General features: G+C 42.6%; 1 protein-coding gene across 1 annotated transcript; it reads left to right on the top strand.

Moving 5' to 3' along the window:
- Positions 1-305: 305 nt before the first annotated feature.
- On the top strand, positions 306-24701 carry LOC123727317 (uncharacterized). Its single transcript, XM_045696104.1, has 7 exons — positions 306-716; positions 1772-1810; positions 2116-2245; positions 6235-6337; positions 9157-9193; positions 11593-11789; positions 22523-24701. Exons 1-7 carry the CDS (start codon positions 696-698, stop codon positions 24699-24701), a joined length of 2706 nt encoding a protein of 901 aa, XP_045552060.1. The 5' UTR covers positions 306-695.
- The last annotated feature ends 12 nt before the right edge of the window (positions 24702-24713 follow it).

Here is a 24713-nt window from a genome sequence, read left to right as displayed (position 1 = left end):
TTATCCCATATATTGTAGTGTAGTGCGACATTGTGTGACGGCACGCGTTTATAGTACCCTCTGCTGACCATACTTGGAGAAGTTTGCTTCTGTAATTCCAGGTGAGACGGGTGTAATAATTCATCTTGAATACGTTAACGCAGGCTACTTCCAGTCTGCTTGTCTGACCATAATAAACCATTGGAAAGTTTTCCTGCAACACTCTTTCTTGGCCTAATTTTGCAATGTCCAATACGTTTTTGTTAGCTACCCTACATTTGTGCAGGAACGACGTGTAGGCTATTTACTTTTGCAGGGTTTGAAAAAGTTTTTCTGGAGCAAGTAAAACATTAGATTTCATTGCTTAACGCTGCATAGAGTTGTAATTTAAATGAGCTGACACTGGGTGAGCGTATTTATAAATGTTAATATGGATTTGAATTAGGCCTAAAACGTGCTATTTGTGTTATTGGACGGGATCCTGCGATGACGACCACCCAACGTTTCATTAGCCGTGCGCTAAACCGTGCTGTTACGTCATCCGTGTCTCTATTGTGACGTATGAGATTAAGTTGTTTTCAATGTCAGACAATGGCTAATCATACGGTCATCATTTTCTACAAGACAGGTCATGAGGCATTCGATCAGCAGACATCTTACCAGCCAGCCATCCTACTCAGTACACCCCTAGATCATACTCCACCGTCTCGACAATTATGATCGGACAGAAGAACAAAGTAAATCCTGTGTTTCTCTACTATAAAATATCCCATAGCCAAATATCCAGTCCATAATAATGCCAACGGACTTTTCGACTGCAATCAATTTAGTCGCCATATGCCTATTAATGTTTTATGATACGTTTAGCAGATTATGTCCTTATTAAGCCGCATACAGACAGTCCGCGAAAACGCTGCTGCCTCTATTCGTTTTCAAGTGAAAATATATTTCTCAAGCGGAAGAGAAAAATGACCAGCACGTGCGGCAGTAGTTGCGGTCGGTAGCTAGCTGCGCCTTCGATGCCGCTGGGTGGGAGGCAAATCTGTCGCTGGCTTTCCATAGAAACCAATTGAGGGGGCTACGTTTTCTTTCGCTGTGTGTAGACCATTGATCATGTTCAAAAAAAGTTGCTAGTTAGAATAGAAGCCTACCAAAAAAAAGGGTTATTAATTTGCCCCTGTAGGAGAACCCTTTGGATAACCTTTTATGAAGGTTCTATGTATAACCATCCACAACTAGATCTAACTTAGAGGGTTCTATGATTTCCATACAAGGACAAATGAAAGAAGCATAAGGGGTCTTTGATTGATATTGTTGCTGTATGGGAACCGTTTTTGGTGCAATGTAGAACCAATTTTTTAAGACCCATAGAGGGTTCTTTGATTTGTCCCTTTAGGCCAGTGTAGGGGAATGTTTTTGTCATGCTATGTAGAACTATTTTTTGAAGAACCATAAAGGTTCTTTGGTTTGTCCTTGTAGGAGAACCGTTTTGCTGCTATGTAGAACCTATTTGGAATACATTTAAGGGGATTATTTGATGGGAACCCTTTCTGGTTCTATGTAGTGAGAACCCTCTAATGAAAAACTCTATACTGGGTTCCAGCTAGAAACAATAACGTGTTCTATCTGGGACTGAACTAGAATTGCATTATCTGATTAATATTTACATTTAGCAGTATGGTGTATCCATAATTAAACTTGGAGTTGAACCCTTTTGGAACCCTTTTTTCTAAACTGTAGTAGATAATTTATTTCACATATGCAATCCATTCTCTCTTCTCTTCATCTACAGCGTAATAGTCTAAGGCGTAGCAGCCGCCGTGCCATGCAGGTGAGGTTGCTGTATGCTAGCATGCTTTCCATGCAGTCTGTTAACATCTGTTACAACGATGCATCATACCATTAGGCCTATATTCAGCTGAGACCCACCTATACTGAAGATTCTACATAGAGGATGCTTTTAAGTCCATGGCAGGATAATCTTTTTTGTTGTTGTTGTTAGGATGGATCCCAAATGGCACTCTATTCCTTATTTAGTGCACTTCTTTTGACCAGGGCCAAATAGGGGAATAGGGTGCCATTTGGGACACATTATTTTATTTAATAAGGGTATAGGAAATACAATTATGTTCACAGGCCACGTTGACCTACCCTGAGGTGATCGTTCGGAGTGTGGAGATGACATCGGTCAGTAGGAGAGACATCTCCTCTTCGATCAGCAACAACACCTACAACCGATACTTGCTGGAGAAACAACAGAAGATAGGTTTGAAACACTTAGAAGTTGGTAGCCCTTAAGACTCGTACCCATATATGGGTTGAAAATGGCTGATTTGGGCACTGATAGTCGCTTAAATTGCAACGCAGTGGCTATTCAGTAAAATGCTATAAATTCCGTCAGAGCTCAGGTTCTAAGCTTCACAGCGCTGAATGGATTTTGACTGACAGCCTTTCTGAACTTGAGCACTGCACACAACAAAGTTTCCCCCATCCCTCCCGCTAATTGTGCAATGTTTGCACCTTTTTCATTGTCTGAGTGAGGGAAATGCTGTAAATTAAGAGGGCTCAATGTATTTTGGAAGTTGAGGATTATAATAAACATTGCTTTGATGTCCTTCAAGCAAGTCAAACACCTCTGAGTCCAAATGTGCACTTCACATTTCCATATCATAAAACTCATGTCATATACAGTGTCAACGTTTATGATCACTATGTTTGATGTAGTTACAAGATGACATGACGTCATACCCTGGGTTGTTCTGAACAGAATGAGCCTATGTTTGTCTATTGTGAAGCCAATTTGCTGTGGAACACGTACCTGAATGCATGCATGACTCCTTTCAATGCGCATCAAAATTATGATTTGTTTCTCTGAATTGCCCTGTGAAAGCCTAACACTGTAAGATCGTATTTTATAACTTAGCTAGTCATGTTGGCAATAGAACAAGATTTCAAATGATGCCCACCTGACCCATGGGCTGTTTTTTTTATTGCGTAAACAACAACAGTAATTGTATGATGGCGGGGATACAAGGTTGTGTTCAAAACAACTACAAGTGTGTTTGCTCCAGTTCCTTTGAGCGATAAAAGTGCATTGAAATTACTTAGGAACTTTGCACTTTTTGGAGAAGTGTGTGTGTCCACTTGGAGACACCAGTTAGTCCTCTCACTCAAACCCATTTTTTTGTCATGTTGCACCTACTCCACATTTTCCAGGAATATTCTCATCATGTTATTGAATGTTATTTTCAGATTTTGTTATCAACAAATGTAGCGAAAAGTAAAATAAATATAAAATCTAAAGTCTTGTGTCAGGTGAACTGTTGTGTCCTCATCTTTGGTCCAAATTTTCCCTAAATCTGCAAACTGTTCCCTTTCAAATACTACCATGCTTATGCATATGCTTTTTATATTTATTCTGTTAGTAACATTTCAATTTAGACCTATAGGCCAAGGGTTAAATAGGCAAATTGATGGTGTTTTTTCAGTTTGGGCGTCTTACACAACTATGAAACAGATTTTGTATAGTAAGGAAATACTTGAGTACCAGTTTGGTAAACTGAAGAAAAAAAATAAAACGCAACATGTAGTGTTGGTTTCATGAGCTGAAATAAAAGATCCCAGAAATGTTCCATAGGCAAAAAGCTTATTTCTCTAAAATGTTGTGCACAAGTTTGTTTACATCCCTGTTAGTGAGCATTTCTCCTTTGCCAAGAGAATCCATCCACCTGACAGGTGTGGCATATCAAGAAGCTGATTAAACAGCATGATCATTACACAGGTGCACCTTGTACTGGTGACAATAAAAGGCCACTCTAAAATGTGACGTTTTGTCACACAGCACAATGCCATAGATGTCTCAAGTTTTGAGGAAGCGTGCAATTGGCATGCTGAATGCAGGAATGTCCACCGGAGTTGTTGCCAATGTTAATTGCTCTACTATAAGCCACCTCCAACGTTGTTTTAGAGAATTTGTCAGTACGTCCAACCGGCCTCACAACTGCAGATCAAGTGTAACCACCCCAGCCCAGGACCACAACCGTCTTTTTCACCTGCGGGATCATCTGAGCCCAGCCACCCAGACTGGGGAAACTGTGTTTGCACAACCGAAGAATTTCTGCACAAATGGTCAGGAAACCGTTTCAGGGAAGCTCATCTGCGTGCTCGTCGTCCTCACCAGGGTCTAGACCTGACAGCAGTTCGGCGTCGTAACCGACTTCAGTGGCAAATGTTGACCTTCGATGGCCATTGGCACGCTGGAGAAGTGTACTCTTCATGGATGAATCATGGTTTCAACTGTACCGGGCAGATGGCGTGTATGGCGTCGTGGGGTGCGAGCGATTTTCTGATGTCAACGTTGTGAACAGTGTCCCATGGTGGCGGAGGGGTTATGGTATGGGCAGGCAGGAATAAGCTACAGAAAACGAACACAATTGCATTTTATGGATGGCAATTTGAATGCACAAAGATATCGTGACAATATCCTGAGGCCATTGTCATGCCATTCATCCGCCACCATCACCTGATGTTTTAGCATGATAATGCAAGAATCTGTAAACAATTCCTGGAAGCTGAAAATGGCCCAGTTCTTCCATGGCCTGCATACTCACCAGACATGTCACCCATTGAGCATGTTTGGGATGCTCTGTATCACTGTGTACGACAGCGTGTTCCAGTTCCCGCCAATATCCAGCAACTTCGCACAGCCACTGAAGAGGAGTGGGACAACATTCCATAGGCCACAATCAACAGCCTGATCAACTCTGTGCAAAAGAGATGTGTCGCGCTGTACAAGGGGTTTTCTGATCCACGTCCCTACCTTTTTTTAAGATATCTGTGACCAGCAGATGCATATCTGTATTCCCAGTCATGTGAAATCTGTCACACCTTAATCTGTTTGACCTGTCTTTGTGCTTGTCTCCATCCTCCACCAGTTGTCTCCCATCTTCCCCCATTATCCCGTGTATTTATACCTGCGTTTTCAGTTTGTCTGTTGCCAGTACATCTTATCCCATCAAGTCCTACCACCGTGTTCCCGTGTTTCATGTGCTCTAGTTTTTGTTTTTCCTAGTCCTCCCAGTTCTGACCTTTCTGCATGTCCTGACCCTGACCCTGATCCTGCCTGCCGCCCTATACCTGCCTGACTCTGATTTGGATTACAACTCTTTGCCTGCCTTGACGTACCTTTTGCCTGCCCCTTGTGTCTGCATCTGGGTCTTAGCCTGAGCCATGATACAATCCATAGATTAGGTTCTTATGAATTTATTTATATAAGGCCAAAACCTAGGAAAAAACCTAGAGAGGAAGCAGGCTATGAGGGGTGGCCAGTCCTCTTCTGGCTGTGCCGGGTGGAGATTATAACAGCACATGGCCTAGATGTTCAAATGTTCATAAATGACCAGCATTGTCAAATAATAATAATCATAGTAGTTGTCGAGGGTGCAACAAGTCAGTAACACAAGAGTAAGTGTCAGTTGGCTTTTTCATAGCCGATCTTTGAGAGTATCTCTACCGCTCCTGCTGTCTCTAGAGAGTTGAAAACAGCAGGTCTGGGACAGGTAGCACGTCCGGTGAATAGGTCAGGGTTCCAGCAGGTCTGGGACAACAGGTCTGGGACAGGTAGCACGTCCGGTGAACAGGTCAGGGTTCCATAGCTGCAGGCAGAACAGTTGGAACTGGAGCAGCAGCACGGCCAGGTAACTGGGGACAGCAAGGAGTCATCAAGCCAGGTGATGAGGCATGGTCCTAGAGCTCAGGTCCTCCGAGAGAGAGAAAGAAAGAAAGAGAAAGAGAGAATTAGAGAGAGCATATTTAAATTCACACAGGACACCGGAAAAGACAAGAGAAATACTCCAGATGTGACAGACTGACCCTAGCCCCCGACACATAAACTACTGCAGCATAAATACTGGAACATACATTTCCCAATGAGCAAAAACTGGTTGAATCAACGTTGTTTCCACTTCATTTCAACCAAAACATTTAATGTGATGATGTTGAATCAAAGTGGAAAACTGATTGGATTTGAAAATCAGTGCAAGAGAATTTCATTTTTTTTCAGACAACTTTTAGCCTGTTGATTTCACGTTGAATTCACGTTAGTTGACAACTCAACCAAATGTAAATCAAAACTAGACGTTGAAATCACATGTGTACCAGTGGGTTGATACTTGGACTCGTTGTTAAAGCCTTTGTCAAGTACTTGTTACACTGTAAAGATTAAACATCTAATCAACTTTATTTTTGGGCTTACAGAGTTGGTTTGGTTCCAGAAGACAGGGAAGAAATCAACTCTGGCTGTCGGAGCAACCAGTCCAACACCTGCTGGGTTCAATGTCACTAAGGGTCTATCTGACAAGTAAGGTATTTTTTACATATCCTTTGTGGTTCAGGGTTGGTATGATGTCGACAGATCCCCTGCAGTTGTCAATTTATGAAGTGCATATGCACATTAGGCCTACAACAGAGCCATAGATTGATATGGCTCTGGCTGTATTGCAGTTGCATTGCACACATTATCAGATCTCACAATGCCTGGAGAAGTGTTTAATGTCTCAGGATGAATCATATTGAAGTGGATCCTTAGACTTTCAAATAAAATCAAATGTTATTTGTCACATACACATGGTTAGCAGATGTTAATGCAAGTGTGGCGAAATGCTTGTGCTTCTAGTTCCAACCGTGCAGTAATATTCAACACTTCTCTAGGCGTTGTGAGATCTGATCATCTGTGCAATGGAAATGCCATATGATCAGAGCTTTATATAGGCTATGTAGAAATCTATGGCTCTGTTGTAGATCTGGAACACAGCCATTTGAAAGATTTATATTGACCAGCGATATGTGAGTAAGACCTTTAAACAGGTCAACATTCACAAGGCCGCTGGGCCAGACGGATTACCAGGACGTGTACTCCGAGCATGTGCTGACCAACTGTCAAGTGTCTTCACTGACATTCTCAACCTCTCCCTGTCTGAGTCTGTAATACCAACATGTTTCAAGCAGACCACCATAGTCCCTGTGCCCAAGAACACTAAGGTAACCTGCCTAAATGACTACTGACCCGTAGCACTCACGTCTGTAGCCATGAAGTGCTTTGAAAGGCTAGTCATGGCTCACATCAACACCATTATCCCAGAAACCCTAGACCCACTCCAATTTGCATACCGCAGATGATGCAATCTCTATTGCACTCCACACTGCCCTTTCCCCCCTGGACAAAAGGAACACCTGTGTGAGAATGCTATTCATTGACTACAGCTCAGCGTTCAACACCATAGTGCCCTCAAAGCTCATCACTAAGCTAAGAACCCTGGGACTGAACACCTCGCTCTGCAACTGGATCCTGGACTTCCTGACGGCCCGCCCCCAGGTGGTAAGGGTAGCTAACAACACATCCGCCACGCTGATCCTCAACACGTGGGCCCCTCAGGGGTGCGTACTCATTCCCCTCCTGTACTCCCTGTTCACTCATGACTGCACGGCCAGGCATGACTCCAACACCATCATTAAGTTTGCTGATGACACCACAGTGGTAGGCCTGATCACCGACAATGATGAGACAGCCAATAGGGAGGAGGTCAGAGACCTGACCGTGTGGTGCAAGGACAACAACCTCTCCCTTAACGTGATCAAGACAAAGGAGATGATTGTGGACTACAGGAAAAGGAGGACCGAGCACGCCCCCATTCTCATCGACGGGGCTGTAGTGGAGCAGGTTGAGAGCTTCAAGTTCCTTGGCGTCCACATCACCAACAAACGAACATGGTCCAAGCACACCAAGACAGTCGTGAAGAGGGCTCAACAAAACTTATTCCCCCTCAGGAGACTGAAAAGATTTTGCATATGTCCTCAGATCCTCAAAAGGTTCTACAGCTGCACCATCGAAAGCATCCTGACGGGTTGCATCATTGCCTGGTGTGGCAACTTGTCACGGCTGTCGAAAGGAGCAGACCAAAGTGCAGCGTGGTTGTAGTTCCACATTTGATTTAATCCGTGAAACTTTGCAATACATAAATAGCTGAATTTGACAAAACAACAAACTGTGACGCAGAGAGAAACAAACACTACTCAAAATATAATAACCCACAAAACCCAGGAAGAAATACCCCTATTTAAATATGATCTCCAATTAGAGACCACGAGGACCAGCTGCCTCCAATTGGAGATCAACCCCCCCCAAAAAAACATAGAAATAGAAAAAACTACAACTTAAACATAGAAAACCAAAACATAGAAAAACACAAAACACCCCCTGTCACGCCCTGACCTACTCTACCATAGAAAATAACCTCTTACTATGGTCAGTGCATGACACAACTGCTCGGCCTCCGACAGCAAGGCACTACAGAGGGTAGTGCATATGGCCCAGTACATCACCGGGACCAAGCTTCCTGCCATCCAGGACCTTAATACCAGGTGGTGTCAGAGAAGGCCCAAAAAATTGTCAAAGACTCCAGCCACGTTAGTCATAGACTGTTCTCTCTGCTACCACACAGAAAGCGGTACCGGTGCACCAAGTCTAGGTCCAAGAGGCTTTTTAACAGCTTCTACCCCCAAGCCATTAGACTCCTGAACAGCTAATCAAATGGCTACCCAGACTATTTGCATTGCCCCCCCCCCACACTGCTGCTACTCTCTGTTATTATCTATGAATAGCCACTTTAATAACCCTACCTGCATGTACATAATTTCCTCAATTACCTCGACAACGGTGACCCCGCATATTGACACATTGACTCTGTAACGGTACCCCCTGTATATCGTCCCACTATTGTTATTTACTGCTGCTTTTTAATTATTTGTTATTCTTATCTCTTTCTTTTTGGGGGGATTTTCTTAAAACTGCATTGCTGGTTAAGGGCTTGTAAGTAAGCATTTCACTGTAAGGTCTACACCTGTTGTATTATTTGATTTGATTTATGACGTGACCAAAGGCAACCAAAGATATTGCAGAGAGATGGCGAAGCATGAGGTTGCACTCATCAGCACTCAAATACAGATACTATTAAGCATCTGCATATGTGCACTGGAATTAGCTTCTCTCGCTCTCTCTCCTGCAACATTGTTTCGCACTGTCTTTGTGTCGGAAGTTGTGCCACTGCTCATGTTTACGTCATATTACTCAATCTACATTTAAATCAAATTGGAACACATTTCAATTGACATTTGTTTCAGGCAGTGGCAGTCCATACAAGGGGAGATGCCAGGCAATGTAAGATTATTTTCTCTTTATTCCACCAGAAGAGGCTGGTGGGAGGAACTATAGGAGGACGAGCTCATTGTAATGGCTAGAATGGAAAGATGGAACGATATCAAATACATCAAACATATGGAAATCATGTTTGACACCGTTCCATTTATTCCATTCCAGCCATTGCAATGAGCCCGTCCTCTTATAGCTCCTCCCACCAGACTCGTTGTCATACCATTTCTGTACCATACAGGGTAAATGGTATTATCGCCCAAGCCTACTTCATAGAGCTCTTTCCACCAGCCTCCTGTTCATTCAACATACAGTTGAAGTGGGAAGTTTACATACACTTAGGTTGGAGTCATTAAAACCTGTTTTTCAACCACTCCACAAATTTCTTGTTAACAAACTATAGTTTTGGCAAGTCGGTTAGGACATCTACTTTGTGCATTACACAAGTCATTTTTCCAACAATTGTTTACAGACAGATTATTTCTGTCACAACTTCCGCCAAAGTCGGTCCCTCTCCTTCTTCGGGCGGCATTCGGCGGTCGACGTCACCAGCCTTCTAGCCATCGCCGATCCACTTTTCATTTTCCATTTGTTTTGTCTTTGTCTTACACACCTGGTTTCAATTCCCCAATTACTTGTTAATTATTTAACACTCTGTTCCCCCATGTTTGTTTGTGAGTAATTGTTTATTGTATTGCGTTCCGTATTTGTGGCCTTGTATTTATACGACGTGTATTGTTATATTATTGAGTAAAATTGCTTTCATTACTCATATCTGCTGTCCTGCGCCTGACTCATCTCACCAGCTACACACAGACGCATTACAATTTCACTTATAATTCACTGTATCACAATTCCAGTGGGTCAGAAGTTTACATACACTAAGTTGACTGTCATTGACATAATTTGAGTCAATTGGAGGTGTACCTGTGGATGTATTTCAAGGCCTACCTTCAAACTCAGTGCCTCTTTGCTTGACATCATGGGAAAATCAGCCAAGACCTCAGAAAAAAATTTGTAGACAAGTCTGGTTCATACTTGAAAGCAATTTCCAAAAGCCTAAAGGGACCACGTTCATCTGTACAAACAATAGTACACAAGTATAAACACCATGGGACCACGTAGCCGTCATACCGCTCAGGAAGGAGACGTTTTCTGTCTCCTAGAGATGAAGGTACTTTGGTGCGAAAAGTGCAAATCAATCCCAGAACTACAGCAAAGGACCTTGTGAAGATGCTGGAGGAAACAGGTACAAAAGTATCTATATCCACAGTTAAACGAGTCCTATATCGACATAACTTGAAAGGCCGCTCAGCAAGGAAGAAGCCACTGCTCCAAAACCGCCATAAAAAAGGCAGACTATGGTTTGCAACTGCACATGGGGACAAAGATCGTACTTTTTGGAGAAATGTCCTCTGGTCTGATGAAACAAACATAGAACTATTTGGCCATAATGACCATCGTTATGTTTGGAGTAAAAGGGGGTAGGCTTGCAAGCCGAAGAACACCATCCCAACTGTGACGCACGGGGGTGGCAGCATCATGTTGTGGGGGTGCTTTTCTGCAGGAGGGACTGGTGCACTTCACAAAATAGATGGCATCATGAGGATGGAAAATGATGTGGTTATATTGAAGCAAAATCTCAAGACATCAGTCAGGAAGTGAAAGCTTGGTCACAAATGGGTCTTCCAAATGGACAATGATCCCAAGCATACTTCCAAAGTTGTGGCAAAATGGCTTAAGGACAACAAAGTCAAGGTATTAGAGTGGCCATCAGAAAGCCCTGACCTCAATCCTATAGAACATTTGTGGGCAGAACTAAAAAAGTGTGTGCGAGCAAGGAGGCCTACAAACCTGACTCAGTTACACCAGCTCTGTCAGGCGGAATGGGCCACAATTCACCCAACTTATTGTGGGAAGCTTGTGGAAGGCTACCTGAAACGTTTGACCCAAGTTAAACAATTTAAAGGCAATGCTACCAAATGCTAATTGAGTGTATGTAAACTTCTGACCCACTGGGAATGTGATGAAAGAAATAAAAGCTGAAATAAATCATTCTCTCTACTATTATTCTGACATTTCACATTCTTAAAATAAAGTGGGGATCCTAACTGACCTAAGACAGGGCATTTTTACTAGGATTAAATGTCAGGGATTGTGAAAAACTGAGTTTAAATGTATTTGGCTAAGGTGTATGTAAACTTCTGACTTCAACTGTGGTCTTCCTCACCATCAAATCCCTCAATTGTTGTTACTCATATACTATTACAGTATATTGTAAAAATCTCTTTGGTAATGTAGTTTCAGGAGACATGTCAAAAGACAAAGTGCTAAATATTTTTGGCATTCACATTACCTCAAATAAAATAAAAAAATCTGACTTTTCTTGCCCCTCTGTGTAAAAAAAGATGACAAGAGAGGACTTTAATGAGACCTGCAACACCATCCTACTGTGGGTGAAAGAGGCCGTTGGGACTGCTGTGAAGCCTGCCCTGGACCTGACCTGGGAAATCATCACCACTAACGGATCTTCAATATTGTCGACCCCCTCCAGCTGCTCACGAACAGAGGAATGCTCAGTTGTGATCTGTCCCTTTCCATCAAGGTATTTTGAACGTAATAGTACTCTATGGTCAGTGGTAAGAACTTTGACCTGTGTTAAGTGTCACATGTCAGGACATTGACTGTACTGTTACTCTGCTGTTATCTGAATTGTATTTATTATGGATCCCCATTAGCTGCTGCCACAGATTGTAAACTGTCATGGTCAAAACATATTGATACAACATTAGCTAAGATGGGGAGAAGTCTGTCCATAATAAAGGGCTCTTCTGCCTTCTTAACAGCATTATCAACAAGGCAGGTCCTACAGACCCTAGTTTTGTCACACCAGGACTACTGTTCAGTCATGTGGTCAGGTTCTACAAAGAGGGACTTAGGAAAATTGCAATTGGCTCAGAACAGGGCAGCACGGCTGGCCCTTAGATGTATACAGAGAGCTAACATTAATGTACACAGAGAGCAGCTACTCTTCCTGGGGTCCAGCAAAATTAAAGCAGTTATACCATTTTAAAAGCATTATAATACATTCACAACAGATTTCACAACACATTAAGTGTGTGCCCTCAGGTTCTTACTCTACTACCACATATCTACAACACAAAATGAATGTGTACGTGTGTGTATGGTGCGTATGTTATCGTGTGTTTGTATGCATGTGTCTGTGCCAATGTTTGTGTTGCTTCACAGTCCCCGCTATTCCATAAGGTGTATTTTTTTCAAATCTAATTTGACTGCTTGCATGAGTTACTTGATGTGAAAAAGAGTTCCATGTACGCATGGCTCTATGTAGTACTGTGCGCCTCCCATAGTCTGTTCTGGACTTGGGGACTGTGAAGAGACCTCTGGTGGCATGTCTTGTGGGGTATGCATGGGTGCCAGTAGTTCAAACAGACAGCTCGGTGCATTCAACATGTCAATACATCTCACAAATACAAGTAGTGATGAAGTCAATCTCTCCTCCACTTTAAGTGGAAACAAGTCTCTCACTGTTGCTGCTTGCTATAGACCACCCTCTGCCCCCAGCTGTGCCCTGGACACCATATGTGAACTGATTGCCCCCCATCTATCTTCAGAACTAGTGCTGCTAGGTGACCTAAACTGGGACATGCTTAACACGCCGGCCATCCTACAATCTAAGCTTGATGCCCTTAATCTCTCACAAATGATCAATGAACCCACCAGGTCCAACCCCAAATCCATACCCTCATAGATATCATCCTAACCAACTTGCCCTCCAAATATACCTCTGCTGTTTTCAACCAAGATCTCAGCAATCACTGCCTCATTGCCTGCATCCGTAACGGGTCTGCGGTCAAACGACCACCCCTCATCACTATCAAACTCTCCCTAAAACACTTCAGCGAGCAGGCCTTCCTAATCGACCTGGCCCGGGTATCCTGGAAGGATATTGACCTCATCCCGTCAGTAGAGGATGCCTGGTCATTCTTTAAAAGTGCCTTCGTCACCATCTTAAATAAGCATGCCCCTTTAAAAAAATGTAGAACCAGGAACAGACATAGCCTTTGGTTCACTCCAGACCTGACTGCACTTGACCAGCACAAAAACATCCTGTGGCGTACTGCATTAGCATCGAATAGCCCCCGTGATATGCAACTTTTCTGGGAAGTCAGGAACATATATGCACAGGCAGTTAGGAAAGCTAAGGCTAGCTTTTTCAAGCAGAAATTTGCATCCTGTAGCACAAACTCAAAAAGGTTCTGGGACACTGTAAAGTCCATGGAGAATAAGAGCACCTCCTCCCAGCTGCCCACAGCACTGAGGCTAGGAAACACTGTCACCACCGATAAATCCACATAATTGAGAATTTCAATAAGCATTTTTCTACGGCTGACCATGCTTTCCACCTGGCTACCCCTACCCCGGTCAACAGCCCTGCACTCCCCACAGCAACTCGCCCAAGCCTCCCCCATTTCTCCTTCACCCAAATCCAGATAGCTGATGTTCTTAAAGAACTGCAAAACCTGGACCCCTACAAATCAGCCGGGCTAGACAATCTGGACCCTCTCTTTTTAAAATTACCTGCCGAAATTGTTGCAACCCCTATTATTAGCCTGTTCAACCTCTCTTTCATATCATCTGAGATTCCCAAAGCTGCCGCGGTCATCCCCCTGTTCAAAGGGGGAAACACTCTAGACCCAAATTGCTACAGACCTATATCTATCCTATCCTGAATTTCTAAGGTCTTCGAAAGCCAAGTCAACAAACAGATTACCGACCATTTCGAATCCCACCGTACCTTCTCCGCTATGCAATCTGGTTTCAGAGCTGGTCATGGGTGCTCCTCAGCCACACTCAAGGTCCATTCTGTATACTTCTGGCCCTTCTTTGGACACTGTGTTAACTAACCTCCAGACGAGCTTCAATGCCATACAACTCTCCTTCCGTGGAATCCAACTGCTCTTAAATGCATGTAAACCTAAAGGAATGCTAATCAACCGATCACTGCCCGCACCTGCCCGCCCGTCCAGCATCACTACTCTGGACGGTTCTGACTTAGAATATGTGGACAACTACAAATACCTAGGTGTCTGGCTAGACTGTAAACTCTCCTTCCAGACTCACATTAAGCATCTCCAATCCAAAATTAAATCTAGAATCGGCTTCCTATTTCGCAACAAAGCATCCTTCACTCATGCTGCCAAACATACCCTCGTAAAAATGACCATCCTACCAATCCTCGACTTCGGCGATGTCATCTATAAAATAGCCTCCAATACTCTACTCAACAAATTGGATGCAGTCTATCACAGTGCCATCCGTTTTGTCACCAAAGCCCCATGTTTTACCCACCACTGCGACCTGTACGCTCTCATTGGCTGGCCATCGCTTCATACTCATCGCCAAACCCACTGGCTCCAGGTCATCTACAAGTCTCTGCTAGGTAAAGCCCCGCCTTATCTCAGCTCACTGGTCACCATAGCAGCACCCACCCGTAGCACGCGCTCCAGCCGGTATATCTCACTGGTCACCCCCAAAGCCAATTCCTCCTTTGGCCACCTTTCCTTCCAGTTCTCTGCAGCCAGTGACTGGACCGAACTGCAAAAATCACTGAAGCTGGAGACCCATATCTCCCTCACTAGCTTTAAGCACCAGCTGTCAGAGCAGCTCACAGATCACTGCACCTGTACATAGCCCATCTGTAAACAGTCCATCCAACTACCTCATCCCCATACTGTATTTATTTATCTTGCTTCTTTGCACCCCAGTATCTCTACTTGCACATTCATCTTCTGCACATCTACCATTCCACTGTCTAATTGCTATATTGTAATTACTTCACCACCATGGCCTATTTATTGCCTTACCTCCCTTATCTTACCTCATTTGCACTCACTGTATATAGATTTTTCTTTTTTCTACTGTATTATTGACTGTATGTTTGTTTATTTCATGTGTAACTTATTCCATGTGTTGTTGTATGTGTCGAACTGCTGTGCTTTATCTTGGCCAGGTCGGAGTTGTAAATGAGAACTTGTTCTCAGCTAGCCTACCTGGTTAAATAAAGGTGAAATTAAAAAAAATATATATATATTATTAATGTTAGCTCTCTGTGTACATCTTAGGGCCAGCTGTGCTGCCTTGTTCTGAGCCAATTGGCCTGTAGGATCTGCCTTGTTGATAGTGCTGTTAAGAAGGCAATCCAGGGTTACTCCAAGCAGTTTCGTCACCTCAACTTGCTCAAATTCCACATTATTCATTACAAGATTTAGTTGAGATTTAGGGTTTAGTAAATGATTTGTCCCAAATGCAATGCTTTTAGTTTTAGAAATATTTCGGACTAACTTATTCCTTGTCACCCATTCTGAAACTAACTGCAGATATTTGTTAAGTGTTGCAGTCCTTTCAGTCGCTGTAGTAGCTGAAATGTACAGTCGTGGCCAAAAGTTTTGAGAATGACACAAATATACATTTTTCAGTAAGTCTGCTGCCTCAGTGTCTTTAGATATTTTTGTCAGATGTTACTATGGAATACTGAAGTATAATTACAAGCATTTCATAAGTGTCAAAGGCTTTTATTGACAATTACATGAAGTTGATGCAATGAGTCAATATTTGCAGTGTTGACCCTTCTTTTTCAAGATCTCTGCAATCCGCCCTGGCATGCTGTCAATTAACTTCTGGGCCACATTCTGACTGGTGGCAGCCCATTCATGCATAATCAATGCTTGGAGTTTGTCAGAATTTGTGTTTTTCTTTGTTTGTCCACCCACCTCTTGAGGACTGTCCACAAGTTCTCAATGGGATTCATGGTCTGGGGAGTTTCCTGGCCATGGACCCAAAATATCGATGTTTTGTTCCCCGAGTCACTTAGTTATCACGTTTGCCTTATGGCAAGGTGCTCCATCATGCTGGAAAAGGCATTGTTTGTCACCAAACTGTTCCTGGATGGTTGGGAGAAGTTGCTCTCGGAGGATGTGTTGGTACCATTCTTTATTCATGGCTGTGTTCTTATGCAAAATTGTGAGTGAGCCCACTCCCTTGGTTGAGAAGCATCCCCACACATGAATGGTCTCAGGATGCTTTACTGTTGGCATGACACAGGACTGATGGTAGCGCTCACTTTGTCTTCTCCGGACAAGCTTTTTACCGGATGCCCCAAACAATCGGAAAGGGGATTCATCAGAGAAAATGACTTTACTCCAGTCCTCAGCAGTCCAATCCCTGTACCTTTTGCAGAATATCAGTCTGTCCCTGATGTTTTTCCTGGAGAGAAGTGGCTTCTTTGCTGCCCTTCTTGACACCAGGCCATCCTCCAAAAGTCTTCGCCTCACTGTGGGTGCAGATGCACTCACACCTGCCTGCTGCCATTCCTGAGCAAGCTCTGTACTGGTGGTGCCCCGATCCCGCAGCTGAATCAACTTTAGGAGACGGTCCTGGCGCTTGCTGGACTTTCTTGGGCGCCCTGAAGCCTTCTTCACAACAATTGAACTGCTCTCCTTGAAGTTCTTGATGATCCGATAAATGGTTGATTTAGGTGCAATCTTACTGGCAGCAATATCCTTGCCTGTGAAGCCCTTTTTGTGCAAAGCAATGATGACGGAACGTGTTTCCTTGCAGGTAACCATGTTTGACAGAGGAAGAACAATGATTCCAAGCACCAACCTCCTTTTGAAGCTTCGCGTCTGTTATTGGAACTCAATCAGCATAACAGAGTGATCTTGCCTTGACCTCGTCAACATTCACACCTGTGTTAACGAGGGAATCACTGACATGATGTCAGCTGGTCCTTTTGTGGCAGGGCTGAAATGCAGTGGAAATGTGTTTTGGGGATTCAGTTAATTTGCATGGCAAAGAGGGACTTTGCAATTAATTGCAATTCATCTAATCACTCTTCATAACATTCTGGAGTATATGCAAATTGCCATCATACAAACTGAGGCAGGAGACTTTGTGAAAATTTATATTTCTGTCATTCTCAAAACTTTTGGCCACGACTGTACAGTGTTGAGTCATCCGCATACATAGACACACTGCTTTTACTCAAAGCCAGTGGCATGTCGTTAGTAAAGATTGAAAAAAGTAATGGGTCTAGACAGCTTTCCTGATTATACCTGGATTATGTTGGATAGGCTTCCATTAAAGAACACCCTCTGTGTTCTGTTAGACAGGTCACTCTTTATCCACAATATAGCAGGGAAGCTGTCATTAAGGCAACGGGTGGCTACTTTGAAGAATCTTCGATTTAAAATATATTTTGATTTGAACCAAACACTTTTTTGGTTACTACATGATTCCATATGTGTTATTTCATAGTTTTGATGTCTTCACTATTATTCTACAATGTAGAACATAGTAAAAATATAGAAAAACCCTTGAATGAGTAGGTGTGTCCAAACTTTTGACTGGTACTGTACATATTCAAAATATATAAAAATTAGAAGAAAAAAAACTGGGCAAAAGTTTTGCACTGGGCCTTCAGTAGGATTAGCGTACCAATATAGACAGTGTATTCGGAAAGTATTCAGACCCTTTGAATTTGTTCCACATTTTGTTACAGCCTTATTCTAAAATTGATTAAATCGTTTTTTTTGCCTCATCATACTACACACAATACTCCATAATGATGAAGCGAAAACAGGTTTTTTGATGAAAACCCCCCCGGAAATATCACATTTACACAAGTATTCAGACCCTTTGCTCAGTACTTTGTTGAAGCACGTTTGGCAGTGATTACAGCCTAAAGTCTTCTTGGGTAAGACGCTACAGACTTGGTATATCTGTATTTGGGGAGTTTCTACAATTCTTCTCTGCAGATCCTCTCAAGCTCTGTCAGGTTGGATGGGGAGTGTTGCTGCACAGCTATTTTCAGGTTTCTCCAGAAATGTTAGATCTGGTTCAAGTCCGGGCTCTGCTGTGTCACTCAAGGACATTCAGAGACTTGTCCGGGAATCCACTCCTGCGTTATCTTGGCTGTGTGCTTAGGGTCGTTGTCCTGTTGGAAGGTGGACCTTTGCCCCAGTCTGTGTTCCTGAGCACTCTGGAGCAGGTTTTCATCAAGGATCTCTATGTACTTTCAACCATTCATCTTTTCCTCGATCCTGACTAGTCTCCCAGTCCCTGCTGCTGAAAAACAACCCCACAGTATGATGCTGCCACCACCATGCTTCACCGTAGGGATGGTGCCAGGTTTCCTCCAGACGTGACGCTTGGCATTCAGGCCAAAGAGTTCAATCTTGGTTTCATCAGACCAGAGAATCTTGTTTCTCATGGTCTGAGAGTACTTTAAGTGCCTTTTGGCAAAATCCAAGCGGGCTGTCTTGCCTTTTACTGAGGAGTGGCTTCTGTCTAACCACTCTACCATGAAGGCCTGATTGGTGGAGTGCTGCAGAGATGGTTGTCCTTCTGGAAGGTTCTCCCATCTCCACAGAGGAACTCTGGAGGTCTGTCAGAGTGACCATTGGGTTCTTGGTCACCTCCCCGACCAAGGCCCTTCTTTGATTGCTCAGTTTGGCCGGGCGGCCAGCTCTAGGAAGAATCTTGGGTGTTTCAAACTTCTTCCATTTAAGAATGATGGAAGCCACTGTGTTCTTGGGGACCTTCAATGCTGCAGACATTTCTTTGTACCATTCCCCAGATCTGTGCCTCGAAAACAATCCTGTCATGGAGCTCTACAGACAATTCTTTCAACCTCATGGCTTTGTTTTTGCTCTGACATGCACTGTCAACTGTGGGATCTTATATAGACAGGTGTGTGCTTTTCCAAATCATGTCCAATCAATTGAATTTACCACAGGTGGACTCCAATCAAGTTGTATAAACATGTCAAGGTTTATCAGTAATGGAAACAGGACGCACCTGAGCTCAGTTTCGAGTGTCATAGCATAAGGTCTGAATACTTCATTACATTTGAAAAAATATATATATAATTACAAAAATCAAAAAAGCGGCTTTTGCTTTGTCATTATGGGGTATTGTGTGTAGATTGATGAGGATTTTATTTAATCAATTTTAGAATAAGGCTGTAACGTAACAAAATGTGGAAAAAGGGAAGGCGTCTGAATACTTTCCGAATGCACTGTAGACATCTGTAGCGCAGGCAAAAAAAAAAAAGTCAGCATCTCTGCTTTGGCAAAAAAGGTAGTTGTATAATTAAGCAATAAGGCCAGAGGGTGTGTGGTATATGGCCAATATACCATGACTAAGGGCTGTTCTTATGCACGGTGCAACACAGAGTGCCTGGACACAGCCCTTAGCCGTGGTATATTGGCCATGTATCACAAACCCCCGAGATGCCTTATTGCTATTATAAACTGTTTACCAATGGAATTAGAGCAGTAAAAATAAGTGTTTTGTCATACCCATGGTATACGGTCTGATATACCACGGCTGTCAGGCAATCAGCATTCAGGGCTCAAACCTTTCTCTGGGATTTGTCATTCTAATGGAATCCAGAAACAACAAAACCCTGTCTTCAAAAATGTACATCAAAAGGTGCAAAGTTATGGGCAAGGACACAAACATCAAATTAAATTTTTTTCTTGATCAAATAACATGGAAAACAACAACTTTGTGTGCAGTATTAATTTACCATCCTTACAAACCACTTGGACATTAGTGTATTGTACATAGGCTGGTCATCTAGGTTTGTACCTGTAGACGTCAAGGAGTTTTTGGTGATGTGATGATGTGGCTCAGTTGGTAGAGCATGGCGCTTGCAATGCTAGGGCTGTGGGTTCGATTGCAACAATTTCAAAGATTTTACTGAGTTACAATTCATATAAGGAAATCAGTCAATTTAAATGAATTCATTAGGCCATAATCTATGGATTTCACGACTTTGAATAGAGATATGCATCTGTTGGTCATTTATATTACATTTACATTTGACATTTTAGTAATTTAGCAGACGCTCTTATCCAGAGCGACTTACAGTAGTGAATGCATTCATTTCTTCTCCGTACTGGTCACAGATGCCTTTGAAAAAATGGGCCGTCACGGTATCTCTGTGCATTCAAATTGCATCGATAAAATGCAATTGTGTTCGTTGTCCGTAGCTTATGCCTGCCCATATCATAACCCCACGACCACTATGGGGCACTCTGTTCACAACGTTGACATCAGCAAACTGCTCACCCACATGACGCAATACATGTGGTCTGTGGTTGGGAGGCAGATTGGACGTACTGCCAAATTCTCTAAAATGATGTTGGTAGAGAAATGAACATTAAATTCTCTGGAAACAGCTCTGTTGGACATTCCTGCATGCCAATTGCACACTCCCTCAAAACTTGAGACATCTGTGGCATTGTGCACATTTTAGAGTGGCCTTCCTTTTATTGCCCCCAGCACAAGGTGCACCTGTGTAAGGATCATGCTGTTTAATCAGCTTCTTGATATGCCACACTTGTCAGGTGGATGGATCATCTTGGCAAAGAAGAAATGCTGACTAACAGATATGTAAACAAATTTGTGCAGAAAATTTGAGAGAAATAAGCTTTTTGCGCATATGGAACATTTTGGGGATCATGAAACATGGGACTAACACTTTACATGTCCCCCCCAATCTCTGCTTGTTCATAAAAAATCTGTCAAAGTCAATATTGCTCAACTGAAAAAAGAATTTGAACAAAAGAGCTCGAGTTTGAACATGCCAAAGATTCTTTAGACAACTTGTGAGTGAACAGCTAAAATAGTTTTATATACTAACTCTATTTTATCAATGTACCAATCGGGTTTCAGGAAGAAGCATAGCACAATTACAGCAGCCATGAAGGTTTTAAATGATATCACTGAAGCTCTTGACAAAAAACAGCATTGTGTCTCACTTTTTATTGATCTCTCTAAGGCTTTTGATACAGTTGATCATGCTATACTAAGGCAGAGATTGTCGAGTGTAGGTCTTTCAGAGCATGCAGTTGCATGGTTTGTTAACTATCTGTCTGATAGAACTCAGTGCACTCAATTTGATGGGCTTAGGTCTGTTAAATTGTCTGTCTTTAATGGTGTGCCCCAAGGCTCTGTACTTGGTCCTCTCTTATTCACTATTTATATAAATAATTTAGACAAAAATGTCCAAAATGCACAACTTCATTTTTATGCTGATGATACTGTTATTTACTGTTGTGCTTCATCTCTTACAAAAGCTTCCAGAACTTGCAAACTGCTTTTTATACTGTTCAACATACCTTGTGTCAATTGAAGCTTATCCTCAATACTGACAGAACTAAACTAATGGTGTTTTCTAAAGCAAGAAATAGACCTCTGAACCTTTCACCTATAACTACCTGTCAGGGCAAGGAGATTGAGGTTGTAACCTCATATAAATATCTTAGAATTTTGATTGATGATGGCCTCTCTTTTAAAATGCATATTCAACAACTTACAAAAAAATTGAAGCTGAAATTAGGATTTTATTTTAGAAATAAGGCTTGTTTTTCTTTTGAAGCCAGAAGGAGGCTAGTATCAGCTACATTTATGCCTTTACTAGACTATGGGGATATTTTATATATGAACGCTTCCGCTCAGTGTTTGAGATCAATTGACACCCTTTACCATGGCACTTTGAAATGCATTTTAAATTGCAAAACCCTTACGCACCACTGCACTTTGTATACCAGGGTTGGCTGGCCTTCTCTAGTCACTCGTAGGCTCAGTCACTGGTATACTTTTATTTACAAAGCCATTTTGGGTTTACTACCTTTTTATTTGGGCATTTTTATTGTTCAGAAATGTGGTGGGTACTCTCTTCGTTCGCGGGACTTTATCCTGCTAACTGTTCCAAATGTCTGAACTGAATTTGGTAAAAGGGCTTTTATGTACTCTGCGCCATCGTCTTGGAACGCCTTACAAAATACTTTTAAACTGGAAGAACTTGTCCCGATTGGTATATTTAAATCACTGATGAATGATCTTGAGACTGATTCCCTGACATGTCAATGTTTTTAATTTGCTGTTTTTGATTTTGTTATACTCTTGTGAATTCTATGGTTCTTACTAGATTACTTGTAGTTTTTCATGTTGTTTGTCTGTCATTTTTGTAATGACTTGGCGCTGCCTATCTTGGCCAGGACGCTCTTGAAAAAGAGATTTTAAATCTCAATGAGCCCTTCCTGGTTAAATAAAGGTTAAATAAAAAATAAAAAACTTCTGCCCTATATATCCCTATATGTAGATGAAAGCAAGCAAAAATTCTCAACTCATTGCTATGCTCACAGAACAAACAAAGTGAGCAAGCAACATTTGTTTTGGTAAATTATCTTGTGTATGTCATAAATGACATTATAGCATGTTTCAATGTCTATCTTGATATTTCAGCAGCAGATCTAAGAGTGCTTTGTTGGATGAGGTTGACGATGAACACGGTGAGTTGCCCTGTGGATCAAACAGGTCCAGGCCAAGTAGGAATGGAAGTAAACTGTTGGTGGAACCAGTAGTAGTTCTGTTAGGTGGGTCGCAAGAAAACGTCTATCAGTGCATTCAGTCTGAGATTGATGAGTCAGTAAGCAACATAATTCTCCTGTCAGAGCTTAGAGATGACAATCTGTTGAAAGCAGTGAGTTCATCCAAGACTGTGAGCTCTGATATCTTTGAGGTGGCAATAAGGGACATCAACGCTGCCCTCTCTTATGTCCTCCTGCAAGCAACATGTAGCAGAAGCCGCCAAGTTGCCAGAGAGATGCTTTGCGTTGTCTCTGTGAAGTTGCTTCCGTTGTTCCCTGAGCTGACAGGAAAGGTGTTTCCCAGTGTCCCTGTAGAATTGCAGAGGATACTGGAATCGAAGTTGCCTCATGCCACAGCACAGGTTATTGTTTCTGTCATTGATGCCATGATTCATCTCTGTGGAAAGGAATGCACAAGGGATACTACAGAAGGACAGGATTCCGTTAATAGCCAACTGTGTAGCTTTCTACATGCTGTGTCTGACAGAATCAAAGACATGACATTGAAGATCAAATCATTTAGCCCCCAGCCTGACAAACAACCCGGAACATCCAAATCCATGGAATTTCTCCAGGACACAATGCCATACTCAAAATCCAAGCTTCTATTGTCATCCACCTCATCCATAGACCAGTCTTGCTCAAGCTTGATGAAGCTGTGCTCCTACTGTTATTCCACACCTGACTTTAACAGAGAGTTCAGTGACCTGGAACAGGAGAGACAAGTGGTTCAGTCACCTCAGCCGTCAATGTCAAGAAAGGAGGTTGTTGACCTTGGAGACATTCCATCTACAATTTGGGACCAATCAAAAAATATGGAATTCCATAAAATAGCCTCAATGGCAGTGAGCCAGATCATGGTAAACACTGTAAATGAGATCACCACACTTTTTGATTCCAAAATCTGCACCATTTACCAAGGGGGATCACTTGAGAAGCTTGATGAACAAAGCATGCCACTGGAGCCCTCTATAAAGCTCCCACACAACACTGGTGAGGCAGCCTTTGGTGTGGTAGATATCATCTTGGAGGGTGTGCGGACTGTAATTGATGCCAACAAGGATTTTTTAAATACTCTCACAGACCCTACACTCTTTTGGGAGCAAGTCCAATTGGTTTCTGACATTATCCTTCAAATGGTCCAGGCTAAATTGAAGGAAATGTTCACCGTACAACTGCTCCTCAACACTGAAAGCGACATTGGATTTAGTCAACACAGTGTAGTAACCAGTGCAAAAGAGATCCTGAGCCGGATCTTGGTGAACATCAAGAAGGGACTGCCAACATGCGAGTTGAAAGGGTCCAGGGAGGCACTTGCAAAACAGTTTTTGGACTCTCTAATCCATAACCTCGAGCTACTGATCACCAGGAACGTGGATCAACAGCCAGAACAAGGTGCCTCCAGCTGCTTTGTTGAACAAAGAGTGGCTGACATTAGTTCCTTAATTATTGCAGAGACTAGATGCAGCAGTTCTCTAGAGCTCGAATGTATGGTTGCTGATGTTAGGCCTATAACAACTAATTTGTATCACGCCATTGTGGAGACAGCAAACGTCCTCTCTAAGGATTCGATTCACTTCTTGTCTGAGACTGTGCTCATTGAAAAGGCCCAGCAGGTAATGCTAGATTCCAGCAGCACCAATATACTGAGCTTGGCAATCAGTAATTCACAGATGGCTTTCAAGAAATCATGCCCTGGGAAGGAGGACCTTCAGAAACAACTTGTTTTGGATTTTGTGAAGACGTCGGTAGGGAACCTACCTCAGAAATGTTTGGGTTTAAATGCTTCCCAAGATGAATCTCAACCTTCTCAACACCCTGCCTCTGGCTCAAGCCAAAAGTCTCTTCGCTCCATCCCCGGCTGGGTGATGTCAAAGCTGAAGGGTACTAAGACAAGCGTTGAAACTGTCTCTGCAACAGCCTTGATCACAACAGCCATGGTCCAAGAAGTAATGGGCTCCGTCCCACTGACCAGAGATCTGTCAGTGGATGCAAGTGTTTGCCTCAGCAAAGGTAAGGCATTTATTCATTTTATACATTATTTTCTAAACTGAATGTTATCTAAA

Source organism: Salmo salar, chromosome ssa15, assembly GCF_905237065.1.
Source record: "Salmo salar chromosome ssa15, Ssal_v3.1, whole genome shotgun sequence".
NCBI lineage: Eukaryota > Metazoa > Chordata > Actinopteri > Salmoniformes > Salmonidae > Salmo > Salmo salar.
The sequence above is the reverse complement of the archived record's forward strand: the minus strand, read 5'-3'. Positions and strand labels throughout refer to the sequence as shown.

What these genes read in the sequence shown, in the direction of transcription:
- LOC123727317 (XM_045696104.1), top strand. Translation starts at nt 696, where the DNA reads ATGATCGGACAGAAGAACAAA. An exon ending in GCAGCCGCCGTGCCATGCAG is followed by an intron (nt 1,811 to 2,115) that starts GTGAGGTTGCTG and finishes TTATGTTCACAG; the next exon opens with GCCACGTTGACCTACCCTGA. An exon ending in AAGGGGAGATGCCAGGCAAT is followed by an intron (nt 9,194 to 11,592) that starts GTAAGATTATTT and finishes GTGTAAAAAAAG; the next exon opens with ATGACAAGAGAGGACTTTAA.